The 26,800-nt window shown below is 41.7% G+C and overlaps 1 protein-coding gene and 1 long non-coding RNA gene across 3 annotated transcripts in view; both read right to left on the reverse strand.

Moving 5' to 3' along the window:
* phip (PHIP subunit of CUL4-Ring ligase complex) overlaps positions 1-26,800 on the reverse strand; it is a 44,159-nt gene that overhangs the window by 8,318 nt on the left and 9,041 nt on the right. The window contains exons 8-31 of one of the 2 annotated variants that reach the window (XM_085133992.1): positions 25,409-25,630; positions 24,483-24,583; positions 23,524-23,594; positions 23,089-23,189; positions 22,265-22,305; positions 20,839-20,937; positions 19,539-19,695; positions 17,909-18,043; positions 14,743-14,871; positions 14,416-14,641; positions 13,886-14,029; positions 11,071-11,254; positions 10,869-10,971; positions 10,603-10,740; positions 10,356-10,453; positions 10,014-10,221; positions 9,759-9,869; positions 9,398-9,505; positions 7,058-7,182; positions 5,915-5,997; positions 5,695-5,806; positions 3,528-3,589; positions 3,272-3,445; positions 63-183 (exon numbers count right to left, since the gene is read on the reverse strand). In XM_085133992.1, the coding sequence (XP_084990118.1) occupies positions 63-183; positions 3,272-3,445; positions 3,528-3,589; positions 5,695-5,806; positions 5,915-5,997; positions 7,058-7,182; positions 9,398-9,505; positions 9,759-9,869; positions 10,014-10,221; positions 10,356-10,453; positions 10,603-10,740; positions 10,869-10,971; positions 11,071-11,254; positions 13,886-14,029; positions 14,416-14,641; positions 14,743-14,871; positions 17,909-18,043; positions 19,539-19,695; positions 20,839-20,937; positions 22,265-22,305; positions 23,089-23,189; positions 23,524-23,594; positions 24,483-24,583; positions 25,409-25,630 (3,053 nt within the window). The remainder of the gene's footprint in view (positions 1-62; positions 184-3,271; positions 3,446-3,527; positions 3,590-5,694; positions 5,807-5,914; positions 5,998-7,057; positions 7,183-9,397; positions 9,506-9,758; positions 9,870-10,013; positions 10,222-10,355; positions 10,454-10,602; positions 10,741-10,868; positions 10,972-11,070; positions 11,255-13,885; positions 14,030-14,415; positions 14,642-14,742; positions 14,872-17,908; positions 18,044-19,538; positions 19,696-20,838; positions 20,938-22,264; positions 22,306-23,088; positions 23,190-23,523; positions 23,595-24,482; positions 24,584-25,408; positions 25,631-26,800) is intronic. The other variant, XM_085133991.1, reaches the window with a different exon arrangement.
* LOC146501315 (uncharacterized) lies at positions 7,909-9,391 on the reverse strand. The gene is made up of 2 exons (XR_014869581.1): positions 9,011-9,391; positions 7,909-8,458 (listed from the first exon to the last, which is right to left on the reverse strand). It is a non-coding gene; the product is annotated as an uncharacterized LOC146501315 (long non-coding RNA).

The following is a 26,800-nucleotide window of genomic DNA, read 5'->3' on the forward strand; positions in this document are numbered from 1 at the left end:
GCAGCTGTTACGGTCGGTCTCTTTCACACGCGCTCTGTATCTGATAACCCGAGAGGACGCACCTGTAGAAGCGGTTCACCAGCCTTTGGCGTATAGTGCTGAGGTCAGTGACGTAGGCCACTACTGTGCAGTACGTGGGGTACGCCTGCAGGTCCACTGGGAAGGCAAACGGTGCTGCGACATCTGTGTTTGTTGAAGCAAGTACGTGATAAGAGAAATACACATGAGTTATATTAGTGGTGCACATGAGCCAATGGGATCCACATTTGGTGTTATGAGGAATTAAATCAGTTTAAACATAACAGAAAAACACAAACTGATTTATTTTTTATTTTCTATGGCAGGATGGTGTGCATGTGCTTCTTTAATCCATTTGCTGAAATTGATTTTGATTCGTTTCCAACAAAAGAAGCCCTGCAACAGCAATGCAAACACTTTCATCCTGTTTTTCTTTCTGCAGCTATTCTGAACATCCCTGTCTTAATTTAGATGTTTCCAATGGAGGAAAATATTTGATAAAAATCCTGTGCTGCAAAAAACAGTCTGCTCTTCATTACGATTACTTATTTCTCTTCATTTCCTTTCGCTATCGGACCATCGTGGAGGATGTTTCTGTCCCTCAAATGCACTTTGAAGATGGCTGGCTCCAGACCCACATACCATACCCGGAACCTTTTATCATTTATTACATATAAATACCACGTGTTAGCTCCATTTAACACTGTTAGGGAACAAAATCTCTCTCTTTTGGCATCTTTGCTTCCTGCACCCTTTCATCGCATCCTCATATCTCTGTTTAACTTTGTCACTGGATGGAGCTTTAGCATAACTGGAAAACATTCCTGATAGTGAACCATGGGCTAGATTTAGGACAAAACCCTTCCTTTACCTTAAAAATAGGAAACTTTAAGGATTTGTCAGGGTGTCAGTTTTGTGACTGAAAGGTTGGACTTGGTTCTTTTTGCTTCTAACTTTATTGTTCATATATTTGAAGATGTTTTTTCACTCAGAACACAAAATCAGTTGGAATTTGAATTATTTTATGTGTCTATGATAGTTTGCAGTAGGAGTGCTGATTTACTTGGAATGCCTGGGGAAGAGGTTATCAGCACAAACACATAAAAGGTTTGGGTGTGACGGCTCAAAGCTGCGAGGGCAGTGCCAAAGCTCTTCACTGAATCCTAACACTGAATGTTGATAGTGGTGTTTTTGATGAAACAGCAGAACTTGGGATAACTTAGTGTGGAGCATTGTAGCTAGGAGCAAAGGCAAAATACAACAGACAAACTTTGGATATATCACAGTCAGCACAGTTTGTTTTTACAGTGACTAGAGTGATGTGCAGTGTTTCAGGTTTTTAGGTACATTTCTACACAGAGATCGGTTCATAAGGAAAACTGCAGAGAGCACGAGAGCACCTGCAGCTTTGCTCATTTTACTCAGCGCACACACGGAGCTCTGCAACAAGTTATTTTTATGCATTTTACTTTTTTATCGCTCTACAATAGGATCAGTTATAGAAAACTTTGAAATGTCTAGTAGTACAACGATGTTTAGTGTTAGTATGTGTGTAGTAGTGAGGAGTAATGTGTGTATTCTTACAGAAAAAAAGAGCAACGTGACCGTTTATAGATGTGGTGCAGCTGCAGCAAGTTCATTAACAAGATTGGAACCTGATCCCTGCTGATCCCCATGTTAATGATTTGACTGCACAGGTTTGTATGGTGGAATCATTCTTTATAAAGCAGCCCTGCTCTGGATGAGTCCTGAACACAACCCAAGCTCTTTGATTTACTCTGAGAACGACTCCCTCGACTTCCAAGACCCCTCGGAGCCCGCTCGTTTCTAACACAGTCCATTTCCCTCATATCAAAACCCAGTTGACATGCAAATTTGCGCTGCTTTTGGTAGATTGCATTGGTCATTATTTAAAAGTACCAAGTCTTTATTTCATATTTAGCAGAGTCGTACGTTGTACATACGTATATTGAATGTGACACAAACACAAATGGAGAATGTAACATTGCATTTCAATAAATGTAACATAAATGAAAATCAAAAGAATTGGGACAGATTTAGAATTTTTTTTAAACATATAGATGTTAATAATCGTTGCTTGTGAAACGATGTTCGTGCAAAGTTTCGTTTAAATCGGCACACCGATTAACCCTTTAAAGCCGGTCGGAGCCGGCTTACCATCAGGGCCTCATGAGCCTATACTTGTGTTTTTAAAAGTTATGTTTGACTTTATGACTTTCTGTGTCGTTTCTGGGATGCTTAGGACTCATATTGCACTGCTGGAAATAGTTTATTTTGATGCATATGCTGCTTTTTTGCAAATTTGCAGTATAATATTTATTTTTGTTTTTCCTGCAGTATATAAAAATTGGTGTATTTCAAAAATAAAACTATGAAGACACTCAAAATAAATTTCCTGTGGTGGGAAACTATTTTGTGCAACTTTTTTGTATTTACAGTTTTGAGGGATAAGCCTCTTAAATTTCTCTAACTAGAAATATATGTTAAAAAAAAAAAAAGATTTTCAATTTTTTTGTAGTTTATTGCACCTTTTTGCAATTTATGTAATTACTATGCACTTAATGCAGACATATTATTAAAATTTGGGCTATAATGGTTGTATTGATGTATAGCAACTTGAAATGCTCCCAAAAATGGCTCCACAGCATGTAAAAATATAATATAAGCTCTGGCGCACTTGGTTCTATGGTAGGTCTTAAAGGGTTAAGGAAGACATGAATACATACTTATATAGATATGTTATAATCAATATAGCAGGATGGGCTGGCTGACTGTGTGTTCATAAATTAGCCATATAACCTGCCACTCCCACATACTTGCAGCTTCAGCATCACACCAATTTGCCCTGCTAAGTAAATCTGAGGCCAAGCGTGCTGTGCAGTGAGAGCTCGTGTGTGAATCTGTGTCTAATCCCCAAACTGTCACTAGAGGGAGCCATCACACCATCTTTCTTCCACTAGCAGGCCTTCAGTCTGTTCCTAATGTGTCATTACATCACTTAACGGGAATTCATGAAAGCACCTTAACATTTACTTCACTGTGTTAGCAGCTTACTCCTTTGAGTCAGATGATCCAGGCCCCTGCCTGGTTCATCTGACTCATGGGCTAAGAGTGGTGACTCACACTGGGAAGAGTCATCCAGCTGCTACCTTACAAGAAATACGCCCTCATGGCGGAACTTCATATCACCGCTTATGTGGCTAATGTTAACGGGCGCTTCGTGACATCATACCGAGTATGCAGAGCTGGTCGATGGCTTTGATGATGCGTTCGCACTCCTCGGCGCGTGTGCGGCAGCCCCATTCACCGTCCAGGGGAACGTACAGCAGCTCCTTCTGCTCCTCCTCGATGAGCGGAACACTCTGGCCCAGCTCATCTGGAAACGTGGCTGCAAAGACATAAGAAACTGTCACAACTATAAGCTGTTAAAACTGAAGGAATGAGTTCTTTGTTGTTTTTCAGATGAGCACCGCATTTCAGATTCCTACCATCATCAGGGATGGGTTCCATATCCCAAGGACTCATCTTCTCTGTGTCTCCATTATCCCAGCTGGATGGGAAACAGGGTTGGATTATAATCATCATCATCATCATCATCACATTGTAATCTTAGTATTTTGTTAGTTCTTTTGTATTTTAAAAAGTCGGCATGTAGTATTGAGCACACCGCTTCATTCTTTAACAAGGTTTCAAATAATGTTTGATGGCGAAGCGCTCAGTAAACACACAATATATGTATCAGTGGTTCAAACTGCAAAGTCACAGCAATGCAAAAGGTATTTTTAAAGTTTTTCCAAGCCCCGAGGTGTTTTGTGCAATAGCGAGGGTCCGTGACATGCAGCATAATCACAAGCAGCTATCTGTCCGAGTTTGTCCAAGCAAGTAAATTCCTGTTAAGTGTTAATGGGAATATTTTAACGACAAATATTCTGTTGGTGTTTCAGGATGTAAGAACTTGAAATCGTTAAATAATAGTATTCACTATTATCTTTTTGTACCAGGAGACCAACTGGACAGTAGACAGAGAGGGAACTGATTCGAGGGTTTCACACTTTTGCAACAGCCAACATCAAAGAAAACAAAGAAGACCAAAAAAAAAAAATCCTGGTTGAAATTTCTCTGACTCATAGCGTGCAATTTTTGGGGGAAGTTTCATGGTGTCACTAAGAGGTGGCACTAGCTCTATCAAGTATGCCTCGTCTACATTATTGTATGCCATTGTTGTACATGACTGTAGTGGAGTCTAGTGGTGATTACATCATCTATACTTTGGCTTTCTAACCTATTGTTTCAGCGTCTCAGAGATATTTCTGGCATTCAGAGGAAAAACACGTCAAGTATGTAGTGACTGTCATCATCACCTTTGAATCTGATAACAGTCAATGTGACACTTTGCTCCTCTTTACTTCCTCTTCCTCACCATCACCAGCGAGTTCTTTTGAATGTGATTCATGTTGGTCTTGTTTGCGTCATTCCTTTGATCTCATGTCTTTGTTTCTGTATGCATCTCTGCCTGTGCACATTTTTGTTCTTATATAGGCTGCCTTGCAGTCTTGCCGATGCAAGACAGTCCTACCCAGTGTTGGTCAAGTTACTTGAAAAAAGTAATCAGTAACTAATTACTGATTACTTCCCCAAAAAAGTAATCCAGTTACTTTACTGATTACTTATTTTCAAAAGTAATTAATTACTTAGTTACTTAGCTACTTTTTAAAAACACGATTTACAACCTGAATAGGTGATAAAGTGATAGATCTTTCAGCCCAATTCTACTTTTTCTACATAATCATCATACAAAATGTAATCAAATGGAAAAGTCTCCTTTTAAAACTTGTTTTATTAGTTTTAATCTTTTAACTTTATGCATCAAGCAAAAATTTAATTATCTGCAGCATTCTCTGACTGGAAGAAATTTATTAATTTTTAAACCTATTTTCTGCACATTCCAGCACATAAAATAATTTTTTTTTGTGTTTACACTCAGTCTTTCAAATAGATGCAAGTAAAACACAGAAGAAAATAAATAAAGTCACAGACTAGCGGTCCTGTTGCTCTATTTTCACCTGTAAAGCAGGAGTGGGGCAGGCGGAGGTTTACCCTGGTGCAGGTGTGCAGTGGTCAGTGGAAGAATCCGTGAGTTTCTCTGTGAATTTCCCATTACGTCGTAGCTACTCGGTGCTTGCTCGGAAGTTTAGGGTTTTTTTTCACTGTAAAAAGAAGTTTTCTTCCCACGCACAACGGACACTAATGTTTTTGTCACTTTTTATGGAATCAAACTCAAAGTAAGGTCAGTACTTCCACGCTTTAAACGCTGCACGCTCATACTCTCTCTGCACTCGATATATGATCCATTGTTGATCTGCACACAGCTGTTGTCACGAACGTCGCACTCGCTTACGTCACTGTCATGAGACATTCTCGCAAAAAAATCACGGTTTTAGTAACGCAGTAACGCAGCGTTCCTACGGGAAAGTAACGGTAATCTAATTACCGTTTTTGCAATAGTAATCCCTTACTTTACTCGTTACTTGGAAAAAGTAATCAGATTACTGCCCATCTCTGGTCCTACCTAATGCGAATGCGACGGATTTGTTGTTATGCCAAAAAGAAGTGCAACCCTGCTGAGAACAGAGCAAATCCAAGCTGTGGTCATACCAGACATTGTAGCACTGGAACAAGCTGTCAGGATACTGGGACTGGTAGGGCTCCTGGCTCTCAATGGTCCCAAACCACCAGGCATCATCGATCACTGACCGAAACCTGTCACCTATGGAGACATCACATTACTACAGAGAACTCTGCAAAAAAGAAAATGAATGTCATATACGATATCATTTATATTTGAGTGAAGTCGCACTGCAAAGGTAAAACTGACCTATGCGCCACTGCCTTTTTCTGGCGTTGTCAAACTGCTGCCGCAACACCAAGAAGTCGATTACATCAGGCATGTCGTGGTACCTGCAAGTAGTCGAGAGATTTGTAGTAGCAGTTCACTTCTGTATGCATAAAGTATATGCTATCTGCTGTCAGGAAATATCACTGGAGTCAGTGTTTTTATGAATAACCTCTTGTCTTGTGTAAAGATATGAAACCTGCTGAAATGTGAGTTTTATAACTGCCATGTTGCAAAGTTGAAGAGAGACCGTATAACATGATATAAGACACGAGTCCCGTAGTGTTTTAGAAAGATTAATGACGTCGGCTCATCTTAAAAGCTGATAAATGTTTGGCATATATTGCAGTCTTTTTACACCTATGCACAAACTCTTTTACAACAGCAGTTTTTCCACAGATGATTTTAGCCACAGCCAAAGAAAAACGATCAGTATTTAAAAGCAGCGCACACATTTTTGTATTTCAACTCAGAAATAAACTTTTCTACTTCTTAAAAGTATCAACCAAATTGGTACTGTCAAGTACTGATTTGCATGCAATCAGTTGGTGCCAAATTCAGGTATTAGAACACATGTGGACGAAAGGAAGATGAAGAGCAACAATCACACAGGCCAATGGCAGCAGCGATGTGCAAAAAGCAGCCTCGGGTGGGGCTACGCTTTTCAAAACGCAAAGCAGGCAACACAAAGCTGGCCGTGACAATGCATCTAATCTGGGGAAGCACCTTGTCAGACTCAAGAATACATCTAAAAGCTGTGGAGTGTTTGACATCTTGAAAGCCAAATACAGCAGAGGTGCTGTTGCCAACATATGAGCCACTGAACCCACGGATGATGGTCGGGACCCCTACATCTTCTTCAGGTAATTAGGTAGCTGGATAAAAATGTTTTATGTATTATTTTACAAAAAGCTGCACTGGAAAAAGGTATAATTGGGAAACAGTCTCAAATTCCCCAAATACCGGCTCTGGTACCAGCATTGCTTCAAACGTGAAAGCTACCAAACCCTACTGTTAGGGTAACTAAGTAAGATAACAGAGCTGCATTCTGACTTGCAGTCAGAGGCCAGATATGAGTCAGGAAAAACCCTGTACTCTTATGTGGAGGCAGAGAGAGACACTTACTTCATAGAGAAAGAGCCCCCGGTTAATTTTCCAGTGTCTGGGTCCAGAAACGCCAACTTCAGGCAGCACAGCGTGGGCAAACCCACCTCATACTTGATGCCAACTATCTTCATCAACTCCTGCTCCTAATGCCACAAAAAAGACATAACGAGCATGTTTGAGTTCTCAAGACAAAAAAATAAAGAAAATCATCCTGAAAGTCGAATTCAATTCTCTGGTTTCGATTAATGATTCCTCTTTTAGTTATTTCTTGTTATTTCCTACAGGAAAGCCCCAAGTGAAGTGTTTGGTGTGTTTTTTGTTTGTGTGTAGGGTGTCGGTTTGTTTCCAGCTGAGAAAAAGTGAAACCTAAAGGTAGAAGTCTGGCTGTACAAAATACTAAGAGAAAATAAAAAGACGTCGTAGAAGAAAATGCTGCATTTCATACACTACGAGCAGCACATTCACAAGGAAGCACACTGTGCCCGCAATGCATTATGTTCTGCTGTCTGCACAGGAATTGCTATTTCAGCTTCCTCGCGCAGAAGGACAGAAAAAAAATGAAATGTATACCAAATATAAAATGCAATCCTATAAACTGTTGCTCTCAAGTGTTAAAGTGTCTGAAGGGGGTGGCTTTCTTTTCATTCTTCCGTAGACAGCTCCATATGCAGTTTCTTAACCTTTTTTTTATGCTCAGTAGACAAAAATAAGATTAAACTAGGAGTGTGAAACCAGACGTGGCGGAGATAAAGAAGCCACACCGGTGAAAGGTTTGCAGCAAAAACTGCAACAAAACAGCAGTTAATGATTACACTAACATGTGCGTGAATCCCTGGGTCCTGCTATGTATTCCTAGGAGGACAGTGTCATTTTTTATTTATTTGCCTTATTTTGTTTTAATCGTGTCCCGTCTGGCAGCTTTTGCAATCACAAATAGGAGCTGAGTGACTGTTGTGCCAAACACATTTTGCTTTTCCAAGATCAGCTCTATAAAGTCTCTATAGGATCATCTTGTTCAGGGTTTAACTGTTTATTTCTTCATTTCTATTCATGTTATTCCAGTTATTACAAATCAACACTCTTCTAGTGGTTTGTGTGTGTGAGAGTGTGAGAGAGAAAGAGAGAGAGTGTCAAGTGTGAGTGTGCTTGTGTGTCTTTGTCACCAAATGTACTTGAAAATGAGGGTGGAAAGCTGCAATGATGGCCCTCAAGAGCCCAGGCAGACAGAGATGGATCCGGGAAAACCGGGTAATCCCCATCCCTGCAGGACAAGGAGGGAGGGCCTAGATGGGGCGCCCAAAGCCAAGGGGCGCGAGTCCCAGATGACCAGAGGCAACGGGCAGCCGACTCCGCTAGAGGCCAGTCATACTGGTGTGAGCCGAGATCAGGGTCTCAGGGCTCCATGCGCCAAAGAACCACCTGTCAGGGTCCCTGTGCCTACCCGGTCGGCTCAGTATGGCTACATATGTTTTTATATTCTTTTTTGTCCCTTCCCCTCTTTCCCTCCTCCCTCTGCCTGGGCGGAGCTCACCTGTGGGCTCCTGCCCTTGGCCCACGCACCTGGTCGCAATCACGCACCTGTGGCTCATCACGAGTGTTCCAGCTCCTTTATAAGACGGCAGCTCTGTGTTTCTCGTCGCTGGACCGTTGCCGACCCTCGTCAGTGTAAGCCCAGCTCAGTTACTGTGTTTTCACAGAGATTTGCCTTATGATCCCTTCGTGTCTCTGTGTACAGATTCCCTGGACCAACCCCTGTGTTACCTGAGTGATTGGAGTGTGAAGAGGAGCGTGAGGAGTGGACCGAGTGTGTGTGTGTGACTTTCGCCGTCTTTCCCGTTCGTGTGTGGACCCCGGAGCCCGGCTTTCCCCTCACTTTTGTAAATAATCACCTGGTGTATCGTAATAAAGACTCTTGTGCTTTCAAGACCTAGAGCCTGCGCGTGAGTCCGTTCAGTCCCGTTGTGACACCACCCCGTACCCGGCAGATCGCAGACCACCAAGGAAGTGGGTCAATGACCACGCCAGAACATCCAGCCACGCGCACCAACAAATATCCACATCCCAGTGGGAGGGGGTAGAAGCACCCAGACGGGAGATGTGAGGAGGGTGAACCCCTCCCTACATGACCATGTCCCACACGGACCAAAGCTCAGCAAGCCCACAGCGTCTTTTTAAAAATTTCTCATGGGCTCGCCTTTTTCCCTTTGTTTGTCTACATTCTTAAAAGAGAAATGTCACTGAAAATATGACGCCTTCAAAATGTCAGTGAAGCCAGGATATAACTGCTGTTCACTGCATATTTAGGAGAGAGGCAGCGCTTTTCAGAGAAACGCTGCTTTGGTTCAGATTGTTTCTTACCCGCAGCTCCATCTTGTGCCACGGCTGCTTCTTAGGATTGATGCTGTAAATTTTTTTCTGTTTGGCCATCTCCACGTAAGCTTCATGGCCCTGTCTGAAGTAGTACACCTGCACACAAACACACATATGCAAAAGAATTAACGGCTTTAACTGCACTTGTAAATTCCTTCGGTGCGTGTTTGCAATGTAATTACAACTACATGCTCGAGATGTGCCCTTTTGTTTTCATGGGTGTAATGACCGTTAATGCCACATGAGGTCTCCGACTTGTGATGCAGACTTTAGTCCTTGTTGCCATGTAAAACATGACCCTGTGCTTTGGTGTGAGCAGACATGTGGTGAAGATGCGGTCGGCGTGTACCTCGTCGCCCATCTGGGGTATGTAAGGACATCTCCGGGGGACCGTGTCCGTGATCCAGGCAGAGGGAAGCCATTCCTCCAGAGTTAGCCCTTGCTCCTGAAACTGCGTCCTCTGCAAGACGCACAGCAGAATAAATATGACACATACAGTGCTTATAATCCGGCGTGAAGCAAAAGACCTGACTGAATTAAGTTCGTTCATTCGTCAGCTTCAAATAACTTAGGAGAAGGAAAACGCTCATTACTGATAACAAACCTTCCTCTTCTCCTTTGGCTTCTTCTTCTTTGGTAATGCGCCATCTTTATCAGCTTTGTCTTTCTTCCTTTCCTTCTTCCCCTCCCTCTTCTTCTCCCCATCCTCCTCTGAGCCGCTGCTTTTCTTCTTCACTTTAACGCTCTTCTTGGGCGGTTCAAGGTTGATCCCGGCGTCGGCTGTCCAGTCCGAATAATCGCTGGAGTAATCGCTGCAAATACATCACAGGGCCGAGATTAAACACACAGATGTGCGGCGTCTGCTCGTGATTTGCATTTAGTGCGCGAACACATCGTCGGGAGATGAGTGACGTGATAAATTGGAGATACGCTCGGTGTTTCTTACCTCGAACTACTATGCTCATCTGGCCAGGGCTCCTTCTCCTCTTCATCCTTCTCCTCCTCTGAGGAGTGCCCGTTGATTTGCCGTACCTCCACCTCTCCCTGAAAACACATAAAAAATTAAATTAGGACACAAAAGCAAATGGACAAAAAAAGACAAAGAATGACAAAAATCATTATAATAAAACGTAAAATCCTCAGAACATCAAAACTATTCACTAAATTCGTAACAATGCAGTATGAATATGTACCTCTGAGGTGCTATCATCCTCATCTGCAGCCTCAGCACTCTGCCGACTTGTCTCTTCCATGGCAGCGCGGGTTTGATAGCCGTGGTTACCTTGGCTCCTCCTCGCTTCGTCTACCACGCACTCTGATGTCGGATGAACCTGGAAAAGCAAAGAACAGAGTTGAGTGTAACCAAAGTCCTGCGTTTGAGACATTTCTGGTTAAGAAATTCAAAATTAAAAGAAAAAATAGCCATAATCTAGTCGAACAGCTATGCTCATGAACTCACCCTGCTCTCCTTGGGGAGAGAGTGGAGAGTACGTCTTCTCCTTTCTGACTGATAAATATTGATCTCTTCCTCTCCTTTAGCTTCACGCCAGTTCACCTGTCTCCTGCGCACACACAGATCACGAGGTTCGTCATATTTAGGAGATCCTGTGCCCCAGAGAATGTGAGAACGTGTTTGTGTACATATCTGTTTCAGCAGTTACCTGACAGAGGCTTCTTCGAGCTCAGGGACCAGCACCCTGCGGCTCCAGGCTACCAGATCTCCCTCTGTGGCCATTTGGCTGCGAGGGGCGTTGCTGTGCATCTGGCGGACTCCCTCGATCTGCCCGCTGCGCCGTAGACCCACGTTGGGCGGGGAGTGCACCTCAGTGGGAGATCCCACAGATCCTGAGGGGGTGGGGGAGGAGAGATAGGGTTTCACTTAAACTGTTGCACAGCACTAAATAAATGATGAGACCAGTAGCAAAATCTCAGAATTATTTCCAGTAGACCTTCTGTTAAGGCGTGACATATGGGACACTTCAGTGCATCACGGTAGAAAACTTTGATATAAAATGAAAAAATAATGAGAAATAAATTGGAAAAATCTGTAACTAGAAATTATTTGAATTATCAGTAATAATAATAATTAAATCTGAGCTTCTGAATTTTAAAAAACAGATGAAACTCATTGATTACATAAAACCCACAAAATTATCTGCAGTTTTCTTCCAAAACTGAACAAAAGTTAATGATTTTCTTATTTAAATTATTTTCAAAAAAAAGAACAATTTTCCATTTATTGATCTCCCGTGATTAATCGACTAATCACCAAGGACTCAAACACAATTGGTTTGCAAAGGTAAGAAATAGGAGTTTAAAAAAGACTTTTTTAAAACGTGACTTCAAATAGTAGAGAGTCGGTTATTAAGTATTTTAGGAGCCCAGCTAATCTGCTGACTCTGGGGACATAACACAGGCTCAGGTGCAGCCAGTAGATATACAGGCTGAGACTTCCTGTTTCATCGACCAGTCACTGCTTAAGAATGCAAATAAATTTAATGCAGCTAGTAAAAAGCTTAATTGTCTTCAGCTGATGGTTTGAGACTGAATTTTTTTTTTTGTCTCCACACTGGCCGTTTACCAGCATGTACCCATGTCTGATGTCACTGGTCAATAAAACCAACACCACAAATGGAAGCTGGGAAGCTTCCGGTCCAAAAAATGTTTATCTTTGTCTACAGATGTCTTCATATTTACATGCACATATGCATGTAAATATGAAGCATGCCTAAAGTGAGAACCAATGTTAAGTATAGATGTGTGTCAGTTTTTGGGAGTGAAATTATGGAATGGACTAATGATGAACTGAAGATGTGTTTTTCTTTGTCATTCTTCAGGAAGATTTTAAAAATTAGTATTATACAAGGTTATAGAAATTTGGTTTGTTAAAAATTTTTTGTGTTGATTTAATTTTTATTTTTTTATTTTTTTTTTATTTTTTTATTTTTTTTGTTGTTGATTTAATTTCTTGATTTATCATTGATTTCTTTTCAAACTGTTATACAACTTATTTATCAATGCTATTTATTTTCTTGGTTAAGGATTTGATTATTTCTATGGGGGTAAGGGATAGGATAAGTATAAGCCATAAGGCTTCAGCCTATTCCTTTTTCGGTTACTGTTTAAGTACTTTTATGTAAAATTATAATCTGTTGTTGTTGTTGTTGACTGAAATAAAATAAAATAAAATTCAAAAATTCAAAATTCAAAAAACATATCAGTTATTAAGCCACCGACTGATGGTCCCTATAAAGGGAGAAAAAGTGTTCTTTCATAATGCAGTTGGCTCACACTCTATTTTCATGTGCTACCACGGAGCACCAGAGCTGAGGACACAAATAGTTCTGATCTTCTGTACTCATCACTCTGGGAATTAATTGACCAAATAAAAATCATATCCAACAAACACACATTACCTACTCTCAGTGTGCTCTGTGAAAACAGGTTCCCTGCATTCACTAACTCTTTGAGACAGGGGGGGTTATTACATTTCCTGTTTAAAATCCCACTGAGACACTTATTTACATAATTGCAGTTGTTGCAAATTATGCATTATTTCATTGAATAATAATAAAAAAAACCTCTCTTTACGATCCACGAATGATGTTGTCAACCTAAAGGCTAGGCTAAACCCGGTTTTATCTCGCTCTGAACTCGAGATTGCTAAACATGCTTTTATTTCGTCACGCTTGGATTATTGTAATTCGCTGTTTATGTGTCTAAGCAAAGGTTCTCTGGATCGTCTGCAGGTTGTGCAAAACGCTGCAGCGAGGCTTTTGACAAAATCCTCCAAGTACTCACATGTGACACCGTTATTATCTCAGTTACACTGGCTTCCTGTTAAATTTAGAGCTGATTTTAAGATCCTGGTCTTGACCTACAGAGCTGTGCACGGACTGGCACCAGCCTACATCTTTGATCTGCTACAGCCCGATGTCCCTAGCAGGTCTTTGAGGTCATCTGATCAGGGCTTACTTGCTATAAAAAATACTAAGATGAGAACTAAGGGTGACAGAGCTTTTGCCACTGTGGCCCCGAGACTGTGGACTCTCTCCCCCAAACATTAAGAACTGTGGACTCAGTCGCTGTTTTTAAAAAACAACTCAAAACTCACCTTTTTAAAACTGCTTTTGGTTAATTTTATGCCCGTTTTATTTTCTCTTTTTAAATCTTTTTATGACTTGTAATCTTATGTGCAGCACTTTGTGATTCTGTCTTGAAAGGTGATATATAAATAACAATTTATTTATTTATTTAAAGGTCTGAGAAAACTACAAATACATGTGCTGTTAATTCTACGAATTAATCGATCACAGCAAACACGTCTGCTTCAAGTGTAAGATGATGCTCCAACATATTAGTGCTGCTATGGATGGATGTGAATAATGACTGAAATCCATGAAAATGAGAACAAAAGAAATTTGGGTGGGGAATGAATCAGATTAGTTAGCATCGCTTTAATGTCATGACTCCTACCTCTGCTGGACCTGGTGTTTGAGGCAGCAGCAGAGATGTCATTGGTCCCCAGTCTTTGGTCCTGTTCCTGCTGCAGCCTCTGAATCATGGTGTCCAGAGGACTGGGACCATCCACCGCCTGTTCACTCACCACTTGATTCAGGCCTGCCAGGAATAGCGCAAAAGTGAGACAGAGAATTTAAAAAATGAGCTTAAATCCAACCATTGTTACAGCCATGACGAATACAACTGTGTCTAATAACTTAACTATCTCTGCTGTGCCTTACTAACACATTTCATTAACTGCTGATTGCTTCTGTTTATATCCGAGCCAACAGCCTTCTGAACTCTAATCTTAATTGCCATTGCTACTGTAGTTTCAATAAAAGCCTCACATTGAGCTCATTTAAAGACAGATAAGATTATTGTCAGGCTACGACAGCACAGATAGATGGCCTCTGATAAGACAGACGACAGCATCACCTCCAGGCAAATATCTAAAGCGCATAAGCAGAACTCCAAAGAAAGAGGTCTTATTTGAGCCTGAATACCTGAGGAAGTGACCCCCATCTGAGGAATCAGCTGCTCATCCCTGCAGTCCTCCCTTCCGGGCACCAGCCGCTGGTATCTTGGTGGATGTGGATTCCCATCCACATCCACCAGGAAGGGAGGGGGCATTAGGTGTGGAGCTTGCTGAGTTTGTTCGTCCAGCACGTAGTTATTGGCATCCCGGATCAGTGGCCGGTAGTCGGTATGGAAGAACATCTGATCTGCTATCTGAAACAGTTTTGAGGTTGAGAGCGTGCGGCGCTGTTGTTATTACTAATAACATGCGATGAGTTGTCGTGTATGTGCATAAATATCGCAGGTCGGTTTACCTTGTCGTACTTGCTGCTGGAGCCGAAGCCAAAGATGAGCAGGTGACCGTGGGAATCGGTGGCTGCAAAGTGCTGCCCATCTGGACTGCATTTGCAGTCAAACAGCGCTCCGTGCCCTTGGCCCTCAATCTATCAAGGGTGAGACAGAGCGGAGGGGAAATCTTAAAACTGCACTGTAGCTATTTGCGCTGCATGGGCACAACCCACTATTAATGTCTTGTCAACAAGCCAGCAGAATTGTCCAGAAAGAAATATGCACACAAAGAACAAACATCAAACAGTTTGTAGCACAACAGTATCCTGTTTATGCAAACCGACATGAACTATTCCCCAAAAGGAGGACACCTGCAGAAAGCAAAACTTCTTCAACAGGAAACCAGCAAGAAACCCCTGACTGCTCTGACCGTCAGCCAGCTGCTGCTTTTGGTTTGATCTGCGGGTTTTCCTTCATTCTCACAAAGGCTCCATTCAACTACAAGATGGAAATATGCCTTTATAGTTTCTCACGCTTCTCATTCATGCAAAAGTGCCAAACTCAAACAGACTACTCAGTTTTATACACCTTGCATGCGTTTTTGCCCAACTGGATGACAGAGTTGTTGGAAATTAGCACCATAATTTTGCTACAATAGAAATACCGATTCAAAAGAATTCAGGCTTAAAAGTGAAACCAGGTCATCCTGTAAACAGCCTCTGCCGTCCTGCACTAGTGACATCGTTCAGAGAGTCTGTGCAGCAGGTATGGGCCTCAACAGCAACTTTGAAGCCCTGCGGTTTAGAGGAGACCTTGTTTCTGTGGTCTATGAGTGGGCTGTGTCCTCTGTTGGTCCTGGTAGTGGTCAGTGAAATTTGTTTTATCGAGTCCAAAGTCACCACAGGTGTGCACCAGGAGATTTTAGACCATTTCATGCGTCCACCCACTCACAAGCTTTATGTAGAGGGAGCTCTCCCAAACGACTACCAAATGATTCGCTGACCATGTTATCACAATGTTATTACTGTGTGAAGGCCCCTATAACAGCAACCTGGGATTCAACAACACCTCAGCAGTGCCCGATCTGATCACCTCCATTCCAGCCCACAGTGATGCAGTGATATGCAGTAGGGCAGGGCGATATGACCAAAAATATTTATCACGATATACATTTGAAAATTTGCGATAACGATATAACTGACGTTATAATTGACACTAGACAAAATACTTTACAACTCCACAACTTTATTAGTGCAAAAACCCCATCAATGTATTTTCACTTAAACAAGCAGCTGTTTTTATGTGCATTAAAGTTACATAAAAATGTAACAGTGCAAATTCCTTGCTGACAGTTTAACCAAAAGGCATTTCCAGTGGAAACCGGTCGACATATCCTCAGCATAACCATGTATAATATCCACAAAACTTAAAGGTTAAACACACACAATACCGTAATATTACGTTGAAGCACAGTACGTATCACTCCGCGAGGTGATACGTACTGTCGGAGCCGTAATGCTCCGACAATCCATCAAGCGGTGCGGCTTCGTAGCTTAGCAAAGTCGTACTGAAACATCTGACAGAGCGCCGTGTACATAAAATCGTTTTATGAACCAGAATTCATACATAAGGCACACGGGATTATAAGGGGCACTGTCGATTTTCAGAAAAATCAAAGGATTGATTTTAAGTGCGCCGTATTTTCCAAACAACACGGTAATAACGACGGCCCGCTAGCATGCTCTACCAAAAATAATGATTTGTTGTGTATCTGACGGACGAAAGCTAAACCAGTTCCACCACTGAAGTTGCAGCATTTTAACAAACCAGTTCTGGTTCTTAACGATCCGCTTTCGCTCTTCTCATTCTGCGTCGCCGCCATGTGCGTATGTAAACATCGGCAGTGCGCATGCGCGTTTTACCCATATTCTATCGCGATGTTTCATTTTCCTATCGTTGCCCAAAATTACACCGGTATTACCGTGAACGGTATGATATAGCCCAGCCCTAATATGCAGGCAGCGAGTTTAAAAATGAACATACTCTCCAGAGGCTGGACCGATCTTCGGGGTTCAGACAGCTTTAAAAGCTACGTTATTTACATCACTGTGTAAAGTCAATGAGAGCTGATCTCTCTAATAGGGTCATCTCAGGCTCTGACAGTAAGCCACACCCACCTGCTGTTCACATTTTCTGCTAAAGAGGGGCAGCCAATTAAGAGCAAGACGTCTTAAAAGAGGGAGGAGGGAGTTAACAGGGCTTGTTGCAGGCAGAGGATGAAGTGAGGGGGTGCACTAAGATAATTAAGGATTATGCAGTTCCCTGCCTGTGTGTCCTTTCTGCTTGTGCTAATCTTCCTCTACATTCACCTTTACTCTTCAACCCTCTTTTGTGGTTTTTTCTGTCCACAGGGAGGTTTTCAAAGTTTGATCAGACCCAATGAAAAAACTGCTGTGGTAAAATTATTTTTCAAGGCATTGTTTTTTAGGTTACAGCTGGGCATTTTTGACTTACTACTTTACTTCCCATGCATCTATTGTCCCTATTGTTGTTCCTCCAACCAAAAGACCCATTCAAAGTTAGGAAAAACCCTGACAAGAGGACGCTTTTCAGGAGAAGTCTCACAGCAGGTCTCAGCCTGAAACTTGGGCCTTTTCACATGCACAAAGACTTTGTGTTGTTAAGCAACACTATTCACTGTCTATGACCAACACCAAGATTTGGCCAAATGACCAGCTCACTATGTGAGTCACATGTTCTGGGAATGTGGTTAATGCCGTCCTTGGTTACCATAGAAGCAGGAAGCAGGAAATACTACAATAATTAAAGCACTGGATAAATTTGTAGAGTGGCATATGTGATTCATTTTGATGAGAGAGCCACGAAGGCACCAAGGGAGGTGAGAACAGTAAAGAAAGCACAGAGAGAAAGTGAAAGTATAGAGTTGGGAGAAGGTCAACAGCGGGTGAAAGTGAAATAAAGGGTGAGACGGGGAGGGGAATGGGAAAAAATGTGTGTACGAGAAGCAGAAATATGCCTGATAAAACCACATATCTATGCAGATAAACAGAGAAAATACAGTTAAAAAAAGTACAGGGAGAGGATCGAGATCTGGACACTTGTGAATGAAACAGAAGCGAGTGAAAGGCGATGACACAGGGCGAGGAGACGTTCTATGGACGAGACGCTCACCATGTTGAAATAGGAGCGGATCTTCACTCCTCTGGCTAGATCCCACACGATACAATTCCCATCATGCCCCGCTGAGAAAAGGATTCTCGGATCAAAGGGATGTGGCTCCAGAACAAACACTTCATCCTCGTGACCCTGTCGACCAACAACACGAACATCTAGGATTAGATTAAGAAATAAGAAAAGAGAAGCAACAGCCAAACCTGACTTTTTATGCTTAAGCCCACACACAGCTGAGCATATTTTGCATTCCTCTCACTGTTAGTGTGCAAACCCACATGCTTTTTAAGTTAACAAGTAAAAAATTCATGTTCATCTGGGTTTTTTTTGCTTTTTTTATATACACTGTTTTCATCAAATGTTCCAGTTTCATCACTGCGTCACCAAGGAGACTCTGACAGCGTGTTAGCAACTAGATTTCTGATCAAAAGATAAAGTAAAAATGATGAAAACAAGGCCAAGAGCCAAGTAGTGAAACAGCAGCAGCCTAAGATGACCCTAACAGCAACACTGTAATACAGAGAGAGATACATTTCGGTGCTTTTTTTTCCTGAGATGTCACACACTTTGGATTCCAGCCAATCATTTTACCTTTCCAAGGATAGTAGGCGGGCCCAGGTACGTACGTTCTTTTAGAGCAGAGCTACAGATTAAAAATGCCCAAGGCGAAGCGGTGATACTGTGCAAAGGAGGTAACTCCTTGAATCTGATGAAACACCTGGCGACGCATAGCGTTTCTTTAAAAGCCGAGAAATGCGCCGTATTTGAGAGCTTGCTGCGAGACCTCACACCGAGCACATCTACTGCGGGTGTGGTGCCTGTTATCGGACCCGGAGTTAGCAACATCCCCCAAAAATCCGAAGAGGAGAGTCCTGGCCCCTAGCCCTGCCAGTGTAGCAGAAATGATGAGGATGATGATGCAGCAGCAGCCGTTCTTCTCTGCGTGAGTAGCTTAATGTTTGTTCGTGTGTAATTTACGTTGAGTAGGCTAACCACGTTATTACATTAATGCATGTAAGGTGAACTAGCAAACACAGTTGTAGTTACATGCGGCTGTCTTCTTGTTTGATGGCAAAAAGTGGAAAACAGCTAAACATGAGAGGTTTTTGGACAAAGTTTGTGTTTTTTCCATTGTTTAAGCTGCTTCCAGCCAAGAGTGATGCCATAAATCCCCTATAGCTGTAGAAAAGGCTAACATTGTTATCTTTTTACAAAAAAAACAGCTGAACATGAGAGGTTTTTGGACAAAGTTTGTGTTCTCCATTCTTTAAGGACCGGTTCGAGCATCGTATAAGCACCGGCACCGTTTCAAAAGTACCAGTTTGGCACCGGTATCAGATAAAACTTAAACGATACCCATCCCTACTCATGTGCTAATAGGCTGTAAGTCTGCAGGTTTTTTAAGTCACAACATCCGAAAAAGTGGAAATCTGTAATAACATCAACATGTGGATAAGTGAATAAGAGGGTTTAACCTCTGAGGGCCATGAATGTGTATACAGTGTGAACCGGCAGTGTGTTGTGGTCCAGTCAACAGTGATCTGAGCTGTTACAGAATAACACACAACACTGAACTACGATATTATGATACACATCTTTGTTTGTGTCCGAGTGTCAAGTCACCACATACCATCAGGACATGGACCAGATTTCCAGTGATGGAGTTCCACACTTTCAATGTCAGATTGTTGGCCGCCGTTATCACTGTGCTGTCATGGCGATCCCATGCCACCATGGTAACCTTCAGCTTGGTCACCTTGTCTTCCAGCGGCGGAGGGTTGTACTTCCTGAGGGGGAGAGCAGTGATGCCGTTCAGGACTAAAATGTAAGCCCAACTAAGGTCTTTCTAGTTTAGTTTACACATAAAAATCAGACACAGAGTCGTTGCCAAAGGTATTAGCAGCAGCATCACTCCAAAATTCAAATTTTTATTTATTTCCAATAGAAGTTCATCTTCACTATATCACAGAAACATGGAAGAAATCATCTAAATAAAAACTGAGCAGCATACTGCATGAAAAACAAACTCTGTGCTACTGCCAAATGTTTTGGCCATGACTGTGTATCAAATATGAAAATACTGTAAAAACAAAACAAAAAAAGTAGACGCAACAAAAAATTTAACACATCTTTTTCTAACTACATTAGTTATAAGTTTAAAAAACTCAACTGTCCTTTCCTTTTGAGGAATGTATTCTATTTTCCTCAGTCCCTTTTTACACCGTTAATGAGAAGCCAGACCAATCTGACAGTTAGACCTTATCTTTCTGCAGCTTCAGATAACTATTCACAACCCCAGCTGTTCCTGTTTACATAAGATGTGAAAATCAACACATCCAAAACATCCCAATACTTTTTGCTGCAATTCCCAGACTTTCTTTATTTTACAGACCGATTGTAGGAGCAATGGTTATAGATTTAACTAATTAAATACTTTAAGTAACTTCTTGTATTATCCAAGTTGAGGGCATTTAGGTTTTGTTTTAGTTGACCTCATTGCTGCATTAGGTTTGTTGCGTTGTTCAGGCAACAAAGACATAAACAGTCTGTCAGTGTACTCTACTCATGCACCGTCTGGGAATAAATCTATACTCTGTCTAGGAGCAGTCAGGTAATCAATCACCATGTCACACTTTATCCCACAGGTGTGAAAGAGATTTTTCTTTAACTTAACGATGCAGCTTCTCTATATTATGCAGTAGGTCATTGTACTTTAAATACATAAAAGCACGTGTAAAACACTTCAAAACTCTGCATTTTTCATGAGAAGAATTCATCACACACTGTAGCGTTCAATGCAGGTGATTGATTATTTGAAAATGTAAACTGACATCATCACCTCCAGGATGATCCCAGCTCACAAGGTTTATTCCAAGCGCAAAAGCACTAATGGGAAGGCCAGGCCTTGACAGCAGTGCAGAGACACATACCCGGGTAATTTGGTCTGCATGTCCAGCAGAATGCTCTTCCAGCCCTGAGGGTGAAGCTGCCAGATCCGAGCTGTACCGTCCCTGCTGCCGCTCACAAACCTGCAACGCAAGCGCGCGCGCACACATTTATGTGACTGAAAATATAACACTTACTTTGAGATCAGCTTCCTGCAGTAAAATGGTTCCCTCCGTCTCCACACATCAACAGTAATTACATGTACCCCCGGATCTCCACCTCTACCACCCTGGCTCTTTGCATACACCGTCTACACCTTCCTCCCTGCTTAGATTACAGCAACCCAGGGGAATTACAGCTGAGCTTGTTTTTCTGCACTCCGTCTAGGTACACGCAGTTTAATATGTCGCGCACAAGCACAAGTGTGTGTCTGAATGTGTGTTTGTGAGAGACAGACACACACAAAGAGTGTGTGTTAGACATTAAGTAAAGCTGCTGACATCATCAAGTTTTATCACAGCACCGCGAGGTTCACAACGCAACAGTGGTGCAGAAAAATTAACTGCAATAACTATGTACCTCACGCACACACAAGCACACACGTATCTGGTCGTTCAGTCTGACGTCACTAGCCGTGTCTGGGCCTAAACTCCGCTGCAGGTCCATATATCAAATGATCACTATAGCATTACTGAGAGTTGAAAAACTGTCTAAAGTCTTTCATCTTTAATAAAATGATCAGCGTTCTGCTCTACCAGGTGTAACAATTGAGTTTAACATCCAGGCATCCATGAAAACGGAATTTATGACATTTAACGGAGTTAGAAGTTAGCAGGAAGTTAGCTCGCTAGCTTCTATCTAAATACAATATAGCATGTCCTGACTGCGGCGGTTTGGAAATAAATTAAAACGTACAGCTCTGTTATCACTTCCAACATAAATGAAAACATAAAACTAAACAGCAGTAACGTTTTTGGGTTACTGAAGTTTGGCTAGCTGGTATATAATGATGTGCTACGTGACCGCTAGCGACACAGCTAAGTTAGCATAACATAAACAAGCTAACTTTTTTTCCTCTCGATAAAAGTTAACGTGAGTGTTCTCGGTGGTCAGGAACAAATGTAATCGCATGGCAGGATGCTGTAAACGCACCAAACTTCAGCCAGGAGAACAACTGAGATAATCCATCCACAATACGAGGTTAGTCATTCATATACTGCTGCATGGGCTGGGCTGTAGTTACATGCTAAGGTTTTAAAAACTGAGCTTAAACAAATGATTAGCGGTAATAAAAGCCGAGGGAGGTCAACAGTGATCACTGACTGTTTTTAGGAGCTTTTTGAGATTAAATAGAAGAAAATACAAAACATTAAACATGTTAACAACACAAAAGACATTAAACGCAGACTAGTAGGATTCGTCACGTCATCACGTAACGACCAGATAGAAATGCAATCTGTGTAAACTCACCTGTCACTGCAATGTGAAAACTGGATGCTGTCAACTTTGTCCTAAGTAGGAAAACATGAGAGACAAACGTCAGCGCAAGCCTATTTCTTATTTAGTTAGCGTTAAACTGTATTTTCAGCAAATTAAAAAAAGTCAAATAACGAGTTCATCTCAGACATTTTCAATTACAATTCCACATTTCATTGACAAGAACAATATTTGTGACAAATCGTTTCAAATCCACCTTTAAAGTTGACTACTATAAGAGCAGCTTTGTATTTTTCACATTTCCGAATAGATATTCCTATTTTTTATTTATCCTCTCAATTCCTCCTCTTTGGCTCTCTTCACAAACTGAAGGTCTGAACAGCAGCTGATGCTCATAAACAGAGCAGTATGTCTGGAATAACTATATCCACTCTTGCTGCGATCATACACAGGCAAGAGTGGAAAAAACTGTCTGTTTGTGCACATGTTGTATTTGTTATTTGAAGCATCTGTGGTTAGAAGAGCATATACAGGACAGAAAATAAGAAAGATATTATAGGTCTGCTTCAGATGTTCCTGAGGAGGTTAATATATGGTTGAAAACTTCAGAAGCCAGCATGTATTTTTGCTTTTATTGTTAAAATAAATCAAATGGAAAAATCAAGAGGAGCTTTCACTGAAAAAAATAAAATAAAACTATACAGCTACAGATTTGATCATTTTTAGTAATATTCTCAGAAAACTAGCTCAAATCTTAAACTTGTTCAATAAGCCAACACAGTGCGCTTGGATTAAAGCTGTTTTTGTAGTAACTAAATAATAAATAAATAAATAAAAAGGGCTCCACGCTGACTCACCGTATGGGACTCAAGCTCAGAGATCTTTTCTGGTTGGCCTGAGCCAAAGTAGTATACCCTGATGATGTGGTCCGTGCTTCCTGTGGCGAGGAACATACCACCTGGATGCATGTATTTTTAAAAGAAAGAAAGAAAAAAGATTAGGGTAATATTTGTTTCACATTCATTGGTTTACCTCGGGGACATTGGTATACATTAACTATTTGCAAATGTGCGTGCTTTTGCAAACCAGTAATTTTTCTAACCCTTAAAATTGAAATACCCACAAAAAACAGACCACAGTCATTCCACGTTTACTGATAAGGAGCAGCAGCCGCACAAGCAGTGACGCACAATGTGTGCTGTTCTCCAGTTAGTCTGAGTGAGCATCTTGTTCTGTTTCTCTGTCAGTGCTCTGGAAGCATGCACAAAAACACCACAGTGAGCTGTGTTCACCTGCGCTGAAGGAGGAGCAGATCATCTGGACGCCGGGTCGAGAGCGCTCTGTGAATTTACTGGGCCTCTGACTGGACACACACACAAACACACACGAGAACAAAATCGTTTATAACACAATTTAACACAAAGAACTACCACCTTGTGTTTTTAATAGAAAATGTTTTACATTTTGGCGTCTTGGCTTAGTTTGGCGTGCTTTACATACTGCACCTAAACATTTCTGAAACTGCCCAGTTGGCCATTAAATACAGTGACAATTATAAATTCATGTGTACTTAAGATCAATACAATCTTTTACACAAATAAGCCTCTTTCAGACATGCACTCCTTTCCATTCATCAAAATGTATCAACTTCATGTCTCTTTTTAAAAAACAAAAAGCCCGTGTGCGACCGAGTAATTATTTCAGTGCAACATATGCCTAAACTGCAAGCAGTCGAATTTACGTAATAAGATTACACCGCACTGACTTCCAAGGGCGTGCACGGGTTTCTAGCCAGTATATAGAGATCCATTAATGAAGCAGAGGCTCTCTGCATCGAGTAGCAGAGACAATATGGGGACAAGGTTCACAGAGAGGTAATATGAGAGTCAGGAACAAGCCAGTGCAGGTATCAATAAGGAAGAAGATGCAGGAGGCTCAGATCAACTTCTAAAAATAAAGATAAGTCTTTTTACTCCGCTGAAAACTGCGTGTCATCTCATGCCAGATATCGCATCCAAACCATGGCTTTCTACATCGCGGCTGCGCAATTCACTGAATGAGGCCGTGAGGAGCATGAGCTCAAAAAGTGACCTTTATCTGAATGACAGAACGCTGTCACTTACAGATTGATGAGGACAACTGTGTCATGTATGCCGCGTCTGAAAAGGAGCTGCAATGACGTGCTGACAAAATGCTTGATGCACAAAGTGTGAGAAATGTTTGTGCAGGTGAGACCGTGTGTTTTTCTCACCCGAACTTGAGTGTCCGTGCATCCCACTGCCAGAAGCAGATGGTGCCATCAGCTCCGGTGGAGGACAGGTAGCGCTTGGAGCCGCTACAGAGAGGAGAAAACTGCAAACACAACCAATCAGAGGTTAGCGGAATGAACAAAGGACAAAGACACACACAAACACAGTCGCTCTCGCTGGGCACTTCATTAAGTATACCTGTTTGGCTGCTTCTTAAAGCAAATATGGAATCAGCGAATCGCATTGATGGGCTACAGCAGCAGAAAGACTGAGTGCCACTCCTGTCAGCTACGAACAGCAAACTGAAGCTACAATTCTCATGGGTTCACCAAAACTGGAAGAATATTGTCTGGTCTGATGAGCATCAATTTGTAACAACCAGATGCTGGGTCAGAATTTGACGTCAACCCATATTCTGATGGCTGCTTTCAGCAGGACGATGACACAAAGCTCCAATCATCTCAAAGTGGTTTCTTCAACATCTCAATGAGTTCACTGGCCTCAGGTCAGCCTCCACAGTTACCAGATGTCAATCCAGTAGAGCACCTTTAGGATGTGATTTTTAATACAATGCATGTGCAACAAATCTGCAGCAGCTGTGTGATGGTATCACATCAATATGGACCAAAATCTGTGAGGGATGCTTCCAGCATATTGTTGAATCTCTGCCATGAAGATTAAAAGCAGTTCTGAAGGCAAAAGGCTCCAACCAGGAGCTGATAAGGGTGACTAACAAAGCATCCAGTAAACTAAAAGCAGTTGCACAGATAAAACTTGACACAAGTTAAACTGTGTGCTGTAAACACAAAAACATTTATATAGATATATATTGCCTGTTAAGTAAAAACTTTCTACAGTAAAATGCAGTTTGTGGTGGCTTCTCCCGGTCTGTAAAGAATATGAAATAAAAACAGCTTTAAAACAATACCTGCAGTGAGGTGATGGAGGCTGCGTGTCCCTCCAGGACAGCCAGAGGAGCGCAGGTTTGTAAGCACCACACTCTAATGGTCTTGTCACAGGAGCCGGCGGCAATCATTGTGTTCTCATAGCTGACGGCCATGTCGGAAATCTCGGCGGCGTGGCCGCGCAGGGTTGCCAGCAGACGCCCGTCATCTGTCCCCCAGATCTTCACAAGACAGTCGTCTGAGCCCTGGGACAGAAAGAAAACACCACCGCACATGAGTGACGATTCACATTTGAGATCAGCGCATCTGCTTCTGCTGCAACGGTTCCGGGAAGACAAATTAAAAATGTGAAGTTGAAGAAGATTTCTAACATCTATCTGGGACTCTCAGCAGATTGGCAAATTTGGAATACAAACAGAGGAGGGAAGGAGACTCTTGAAATGTAAAAATAGATTAATGATTAATTTGCTTTTTGACAAAAAAGCTACAATGAACATCTCAAGGCACTGACGGTGCATTTGCATCCACTGTAACCAGCTTATTATTAACCGGTAAAGAGAAAAAGAGCGCAGCTGGCATGTAAACACATTCCCTGGCTAATGTTATCAATGCAAAACAACAGTGAGCACTGCCAAATGAACACGCACGCTGTTACTGTGGTCTGAGAATATCTTAGGCTGATTACATTTGACTCAGTAGACTGAGACTGGATGTGATGACACAGAGTCGACTGTTAGAACGGAGGGACAGAAAATAGATCAGGCAGGAACCAACTCATATCCTCTTACTTTGTAACAGTTTTGTAGCAAAGTAGAAGCAAATAATAATTCTATTAATATTTATAAATAATTACCAAAATAAAGCTTTGTTAGTGAAGCATATACAAGAATTGACACATCCTGAAGTTTGCTGACGACAGTCAGTCTTCTAGTGGGGGACCAGTCAGGCCATGGACAGGTTGTAGATGATTTTGTGAATTGGTGTGATGAGTCCTTCCTTTCACTTAATGTGTCAAAAACTAAAGACATGATTATTGATTTTAGGAAGTCCTCTTATAGCTCATCACCTACTATCATTAAAACTGCCGATATTGGGATAGTTGAGAGTTATAAATATCTAGGTGTGGTACTTGACCATAAACTGTGTTTTGAATCTCATGCTGATGCCACTACTAAAAAAGTTCAACAAAGACTGTTCTTTTTAAGGAAAATGAGATCTTTTAATGTCTCATCTGAGATGTTGTCCTTGTTTTATAGAAGTTTTATCGAATCTGTGATGTCCTTTTGTATCGTTGCCTGGTTTGGTAACCTGACGGTGAAGAATAAGAATCGGTTGGGACTTCTGGTAAAAACTGCTAGCAAAATTTCAGGCCGCTGGCAAGATGGACTTTTGGCCATTTACAATAGAAATGTGCT

This window comes from Neolamprologus multifasciatus, chromosome 15 (genome assembly GCF_963576455.1).
Source record: "Neolamprologus multifasciatus chromosome 15, fNeoMul1.2, whole genome shotgun sequence".
NCBI lineage: Eukaryota > Metazoa > Chordata > Actinopteri > Cichliformes > Cichlidae > Neolamprologus > Neolamprologus multifasciatus.